Source organism: Amphiura filiformis, chromosome 8 (assembly GCF_039555335.1).
Source record: "Amphiura filiformis chromosome 8, Afil_fr2py, whole genome shotgun sequence".
NCBI classification, from domain to species: Eukaryota; Metazoa; Echinodermata; class Ophiuroidea; order Amphilepidida; family Amphiuridae; genus Amphiura; species Amphiura filiformis.
This window is the reverse complement of record NC_092635.1, coordinates 32,993,368-33,001,272: the sequence shown is the minus strand read 5'-3', so window position 1 is coordinate 33,001,272 and position 7,905 is coordinate 32,993,368. Positions and strand designations below refer to the sequence as shown.

Below are 7,905 nucleotides of genomic sequence, written 5' to 3'. Positions count from 1 at the left end.
TAGTTAGGACTACCACACTGGAGGCATTCAAGCAGAGCCTCTGCAGTGTCTACTTTATGCACCCATGTCAAGTGCTCTTTTCTTTTGAACTTTTGAGTTCCCCATCAACATTTTTTTCTCAATATTCCAATGGAGGGATGCACCAAAAGGCCCAGAAGTGGAACTAGTGTGTGCATCAAGTTAACAGATGATAGTTTTTTAAAGGATAGCTGTAACACAATGGTGCTGATATGCTGCTGAACATTTCTCTTAATTATAAACATACTCAAATATTCAACATATTCAAATAACAAAACCATGATTTTTGAAAATAAATTTGTGAAAATAGTAGCAATTCAATACACTGATATTAAATATTGTGAAAATGTGTCAATTGTGTATAATTGTGACATTTTGAAAACTACCGACATTACATTGTAAAAAATGAGGGTCAAAATTATATCTCAAAATAACACAATTTTAAAATGTTAAAATAGACACTTATAAACTTGCACGATTGATTATATATAGCTAAATAAGGTAATTCTCAGCCATGCTCCAACATACCTGTTGCGTCCATGTAGTGTATTATGGGCGATCTTTTCTTTTAGACCACCCGAGCTATATAAGGTTAAAATTATGAATTTATCTAATTAAACTTTCGCATCAAGGTTAATCATGTTCTTAGCTATACAAACATACCTTTTATTTCTTAGAACAAGCTTTATTTTGTTCCAAAATCCACGTTTTTTATCGCGATTTTTTTTTTTATTTAGCTGAATGCACAACCGGTGATGCAAACATCAAAACATTCGCGTAGCACAAGCGCTTGATTTACGCTCATTTTGACGATGATTCACGCTCGCGTATAAAGTATTTAAAAGCGCGTTTGACAGGTTTTTACTGCGTGACGCAATTTTGCATTATTAAAGATGGCGAATTTCTTCAAAAACGTGCTGTATTTTTCTTTTAAAAAATCCCTCATTTCACAAATTGTTTGCCATTTTCCACTCATCTGATCATCTTTTTATGTGACGTAAGTGATGCTGATTTAACGAAGGTATGTTTCTTGCTTTTCCGATAGTTTTTAAATTGTTTTTTGAGACAAAAGCTGCCTAGCAGAATACCTGTTTTTACTTGATTTCAAAAAGTTGTTTTAACCTTATTTTTTACCTCATAATTTCCCTCATTTATCGAAGCCCTGCCCTCCTTCCAATACATTAAACCTTGACTTCAAAGTGTTTGGCGACTGTTTAACCTTGATGCAAAATTAAACCTTGATAAAAAAGTAATAATTTAGTCCCTATATAGCGAGGGTGGTCTAAAGGAAAAGATCGCCGTATTATGCATGTACGCACTGCAAGGCAGCATGCATGCCATCTCCTGGACCGCATTATACAGGGTTGTAATTATCGCAGAGCTACAAGTGTGCCAAATATTCCAGCTTGGCCAAGAAGTACCCAATTTACCTATATAGCTATACATATTATAAGCCTAGTTTCAGATTTTGAAATCAATAAAAATGCAGCAATTCAATAGGCTGAAGCATCTGCTTATGGTAATGTGCAATGGGCTATACCCCTTGAAATCCACACTCCCCGTGGAAGATTTAGCCAAATTCTTCCAGAGAGGGAGTATGCGTTTAAACTGAATAGACATTTAGGGTAACTTCCATTTGAAATACTCACTCCAATTGTGTATATTGTTAAAGCAATACACACAGGGAGTGTGGGCTTCAAAATAATTAATCCTAGCCAATTCCAGTTGAATAACATACTCCCTCTGACATTTCTTAAATCTTCCACAGAGGAGTATGGATTTCAAATGGAATAGCCCAATGTATCAATTAAGCCTCTGTATCCAATGAGATTAACAAAACTTTTCTGACCATTAAAATCCTTAAAAGTAATTGGCACTTATATAAAATAAATCTACACATAAAGAAATCTTGCAATTCAGGAATTCAATAACTTAAATAATTCAGAGTGAATGGACTTCTTGGAATATAATCATCCTAAAAAACTTAATAAATCACTTAATTAAAGGATGTAAAATCCCATACTAATTGGACTAATTAAGTCACTAACAATGTGGTTTGGTGCCGAGGAGTAACTCACACAGAACACAGAATTATATTATGGATTTTTTTCAGTGACTTGATACCAGATTATTACACACCATTGGTTCTCAGCTACACAGCATGGGTTCTCAACTTGATTTGTTGGCGGGCCACAAGGGCCAAACACATTTCACTCATACATGCTGAAGGGCCACATATACCTCAGTTTCTGATGTTTTTTCGTTACATTTTAGAATTAGTAAATGACTGAAGATCAGTGGTTGGCAAGCCCGATTTAGCCCGCAGGTAGTCTGTTGAGAACCCCTGCTAACCATCCCTGTACAACCTGTGAAATGTAGGTGGGCACCAGGGGCAGGCAGTGATGATGGTAAAAACTGCAATGATAACGCTGCCCTCATTGGTTATAAAAATACAAGGGAATGTTTGCAACAACCTGGTGTTCACCACTATGACAAATCATAATTATATATTTGCAAAATAGATAGCGATCAATTATAATTATTCTGCTTGTTCTGTCAAAAGTTTCTATTCTCCATATTGTAGAGGCTGCTTTGTGACAAATCTTACTTGCGAAAACACAGTGTGCAAAAAATGATGAATTCTTCACATGAAGTGCGACAGACAAAAATGGAACCAGGTGTCAATCTAAAACAAAAGTAGCCATTCACTTACATCATCAATGCTTAGGTAGGTAGGTAGGGGTATCTAATTCACAAACCTTAAAAGGAAAAAAAATCTTGAACTTGAGTACTGAGCAACTCTACATGTATAAAATAAGTCTTGTAGTCAAGTACGGTCACCAAAATGGCGAGTCATGATTGCCCATATGTTTAAGGTGAGTTATATTCACCCCACCTAGAATAGCGAGTCAAATTGGCTCATTTGAATACACTACAATGTCAAAACATGCTCATCTAACGGGACACAGTTCTTTACAACCAATGTGTGTGTACATTAATGTCATGACCTTTGCATGTGTTGGGTACAAAAACTCAACTCCACAACTTAAGGGTTAAATGTTGAAATATGATTTTTGGTAGGTTATTGAACTGCGCCCCTGGAGATGAGGTGGCTTGTAGTGATAGTGATATGATTCCACAACTCAAAAACATATTAGCCATTTCCTATTGCACTATAACAAACCTGGAGAAGGAGAGCCCTTTGGCAGAGGGAAGTATCTCAACTTCATTACACCTATTTTGTTGGATGAATGCAAAAATGTCATAAGTGCATAGTTTTAACAAAGCACTTATGACCTTCTTCCTTGCAAGTATGGCAATTTTATCTCCAAATCCTTTAACACATGGGGAAGTTGATATGAAACAGAAACTGCAACAAAGCTAGTTTTTTTGTAGCAATGGTACTGAAAATATATACCAACAAACCAAGAATCTTTGGTCTATCGGATTTATCATTCCCACGTATTAAGGGTACGGGTAAAAATGACATAAACATGATACTGATCAAAATTAAGGGAAATGAATACAAGATACATTCCTCTGCCATGAAAGGACTAGCAAAAGTGTTGTGTAGTGTTAACAACACTATAACAGAGAATTGGATATAGAAGATAAATAATTCATCTGGGATTGTATACTCAATTTGCATTGTATCTGCATGTGTGCCCAACGATGACCGATATGACGACGACATAGAGGACAGTTTGACACGGAATGGTATGAACAGACTGCAGTGTATCAGAAGAGCCTCACACAGTGTGATGCGCAAAGAACAAGTAAAAATCATTTTAAAAAACCCCTGATTTTCAACCAAGTTTCAAATATTTTTGGTGAAGTTGATCGAAATTCAAAAAAATATTCCCATATGATCATTCATCATTCTTCCATCAGAAAAAAAAGGAGTGATAAATGAAGCGCCCACTATCGTCAAAATCTTATACGTGTAACCAGTTTTGATTCAGAACAATTGATGAATGTTTACCATATCTGTTTAACTAAAGCAACTGAATTTACATCAAATATCACTGAGAGAGGCTATTCTCAATTCTCAACTGCATACGCTAGTGAAAACCTACATAAAATATTACCCATAATTATTACCATACTGATGACAACGGCTATTGTTTTTAGTAGGAAATGGCTAATTAGGCATCTTAATTTTGTTACGGTAAACAAATCTTAAGACAGGTAGAAGGCCATGTGCAAAAAAGCTCTCCAACAACATATGCACCCGACTCCCTCCACAAAATGTTTCTAGTTTCTTAAAATATCTTCAATTTACACACTGTACAGGTACAAATCACATTACACCTAAAAAAGAAGACCAATGTACAAACTAGGACCGACCAAATTGCAATAGCGCCCTCCCTCTCTCACACGCAGTCTTCACCAATGATGACGGCGAACAGGCTGGCAGCAGTTGTCTGTGTTTTCCACAAGATATATATATATACAACCTCTTCAATTGTAACATGAGGAGCTACTACTATCGCCGTGATATGAGAAAGTCATTATTACCAAAATTTTGGAGAGGCATCTCAAATTCTGAGAGGAGTGAGAAGTGGTCTGACGGAACACTGGCATGAGGACATCCTGCAATTTTGGACTGTGAGGAGCAAAAAACACACAAAATAAGAAACAAATTAGTTGATGGCAAGAAATAGAAAAACACATAAACTGAGCTCATCCTACAACATAATTGCTAAAGCATACAGGCATGCTGCTCATGTATAAAATGGAGATATTGACAAGACTTAAAATACTTTTTGAGTAAATAAATTCTAGAAGATGTAGCCCTTAGTATACTTTTTGTCATTGACAAATATTTGTCAGGGGGGGGGGGGCACTATTAAGTGAAATTTAGGGACTAATAGCCGCCAGCATTGTGTACTTTGAGCCCTGGATATTAGTATTCACAGCAATATCAAAACAATCACATTTCAGGAACTGTCACCTTCTATTAAAATTAATGAGCAAGGAAATTAATATATTTGAAAACAAGATTCAAATATATATAGGGTGCAGGGTCTTAGCTAGTGCCTGTCATATTCATCAAAACTGCCTGTCAAAACTTTGACCCTGAAAACATAAACCAGGCCTACATGTATGCTCCTTCCGTAGGTTTGGCCAATTAATGTTCAAATATATTTGGCCATATAGAGTTGCTTTATTGTTTTGAGTTCACAGAACTTATTAAAGCATTATTTCAGATCTGCCCATCGAAAATGATAAAACTCTGCAAGTGCGACAAATGACTAATTCTGACTGATTTCTTGAAATCACTACACAAGCCGATGAATTTTTAAATTAAAATTCTTTCCCCTTATAAATATTTACAGAATGGTAGACTGCAGATCCAGCGGATAACGCTTTTTCAATGGGAAATGAACTTTGCTGCTTGGATGATGTCATGATGAGGTTAGCATTTATTCCGTATTGAAAAGTGTGTTCCGACGGATCTGCACTCGACCGGCCTCTTTAAGTATGTGGAATTATTTACATCAAATTCTGTGGCTTCATGCAATAAGATTTTACCAACAACAGTTACTGCTATATAACCTACCTGATCTAACCACTCTTGGTCAATGGGTCCTAAGACACCGAGCACCTTCATAAATTGGGGTGAGTAGAAGATGTAGTCTATGACTCCCTTGAATTCATACGTGTAATTTGTGTACTGCATTGGATTATCATGGTACCCTCTCTGGAGCTGAAACGAGTGTGTTATGTGCCCGTTGGATTCTGTGTTACTTGAGAAATTCTGAAGGACCTTGTAATTGATAGCTTTGAAGTCTTCATGATTGACAGACACTTTCCCCGTTTCTAGGTACTCTATCACACCTACAAAATTAAACACATACAAAATATTTCGCTTACTTTGAGCTGATTAACACCTATTTTTATATTGTCTAGAAACACTGCCACATTTAACAAATTATCTTGTCATTTTTGAATTTCAAACTATTCGCTGCCGTAGTGCACTTTAGTAACCATTGGTTACTGGTTCATGCCTGGGCTCATACACCTGTTCCGAATTATGATATGCCATAGGCCACCGGGCCATAGGCTTTGTGTTGTGATCATTTTGATCAGTGGTTCGTAACAAAGAAAGCGAGAGCCAGTTGACCTAGCAACAGCGATATTCTAACATGTACTACTACGCCAGCGAATAAACATACAGCAACCAAATGTACTTTGATTAATGCTCATACGCAATGTGGACTTTAAGCCAAGCCAAGACTTAAGGAGCCCCATGTGTAATGTGATAGGGGTAAATACGTCTTACTGGATTGTCATGAATGGAGACCAAAATAGTGTACTGCCAGCAAAGCCAGAAATTGAATAATTATTTGCGCTAAAGGCTTACAAAGGTCTGTGCATGGTAGTGCATTAGCACATACAATCTGCCATGCACCTTATATTCATAAACAATGCCCAACAAGCAGGCATGATTTGAAATAGCCTGCATCCTTCAAGGCCTTTTTTATGAGCTATTCCAAATTGTGATAATTTCATGCAAAGCATTACTTTTAATACCTCCCATGAATAAATGGTAATTGTTCATTTACAAGTCATTCTTGCCATTGCAAAACAATATGTGACACCATCAAGGAGGAGTACAATGTTCGTTTGGAGCGTCTTGACCTCAGTTATTTGTCCCAAAGACGTGAATACATGTCCATTTCACTTGTTTCCAAATGCCTCCTCAATGTTGACTGCTGCAATGCTATGCCTGCTTTAAACAAAATCCGTCCAAATAGTAGGCATCCCGATCACCTTATTTTTCACCATCTCAAAGCCAAAACTGATGCTTTTCTTTATCATTCCATCCAACGCTTCCCCAAAAAATGGTCTGACCTCCCCCGTCACATCACTGATATTTATTTGTGCAATAGCTTTAACTGCTTCAAATCCCACTTGAGAGACTACTTTCAGTCCATTCAAGAAATTTAATCCTTGGTGCCATCTATGTTTTGTTGTGGTGATAGGGTGGGAGGAGGGGGGCATTATCTCATTATGTTGTGGTGTGTTTTTTCCTGCTTGGCTAAGTGCAATATATTGTGTCTCTTGTATCTTGGGGCTTCATGCTTCTAGTTTTAACATAGTGCTGTTTTTAAAAAAATGTTTGTACTTTTAATGTGTTAATAATCTTTGTATTTTTTATGTGTATTTATAGTGCAATACTTTGTTTATTTTCATGACCAGCTTGCAAGGGTGGGGTCCACTCATCTTTTAGATGTCAGTGCTTTATTTGCCACTTTTGTTGGGCCCTGGCAGCCCTTGCTTGCTGGTCTAATTTTGCTGTATATTTTTGTTGAAATGCCTAATGAATAATAATAAATAAATAATAAATCAAGAGAAATTAATCTAATTTAAGATTAAGATTTTTTTTCATTATTCATTCACTTTAAATATATGGTCCAAACCCCATCGAAATTGGTCTTCTGGTTACGAAGTCAAAATTAATCTTGATCGTGTCACATATAATAATACAACATTTACGCTACTCGCCTGAATCGGGTAATGAATTGAGATCACCACACAGCATCAATGGTATGTTATTTGTACTGGACGACCTTGAGTGAGAGCCTCCTCCCGGCCTAAAACTCACTGTCTCCTCCTCCATCAGCTTCTTCAGTTCATTCATGAACATTATCGTTTGGATTAGCTTCACGTCGCTAAATTCTGGATCCCAGTGTATGTGTACCGTTGACACCATAATTTGCTTTGCAATCGACACATCTGGTGGGACACCTGCACAAGAGTATGATACAAGTTGATTTATATGTAATGTACACAAGGTTTTTGTTGTTATTTTTGCTTTTTGTTTCATTCCTCTTTCAAATCAGGCTTTTAAAACCATACAAATTGTTGATTTGAAATGGT

General features: G+C 36.6%; 1 protein-coding gene across 1 annotated transcript in view; it reads right to left on the bottom strand.

Annotated features, from left to right (window-relative positions):
* Window positions 1–1,394: 1,394 nt before the first annotated feature.
* The window catches only part of LOC140158968 (CCR4-NOT transcription complex subunit 6-like), a 32,185-nt gene continuing 25,674 nt past the window's right edge, over window positions 1,395–7,905 (bottom strand). Inside the window, exons 8-10 of the mRNA XM_072182269.1 lie at window positions 7,531–7,773; window positions 5,582–5,859; window positions 1,395–4,624 (exon numbers count right to left, since the gene is read on the bottom strand). Of these exons, the coding sequence (XP_072038370.1) occupies window positions 4,505–4,624; window positions 5,582–5,859; window positions 7,531–7,773 (641 nt within the window). The 3' untranslated portion in view covers window positions 1,395–4,504. The remainder of the gene's footprint in view (window positions 4,625–5,581; window positions 5,860–7,530; window positions 7,774–7,905) is intronic.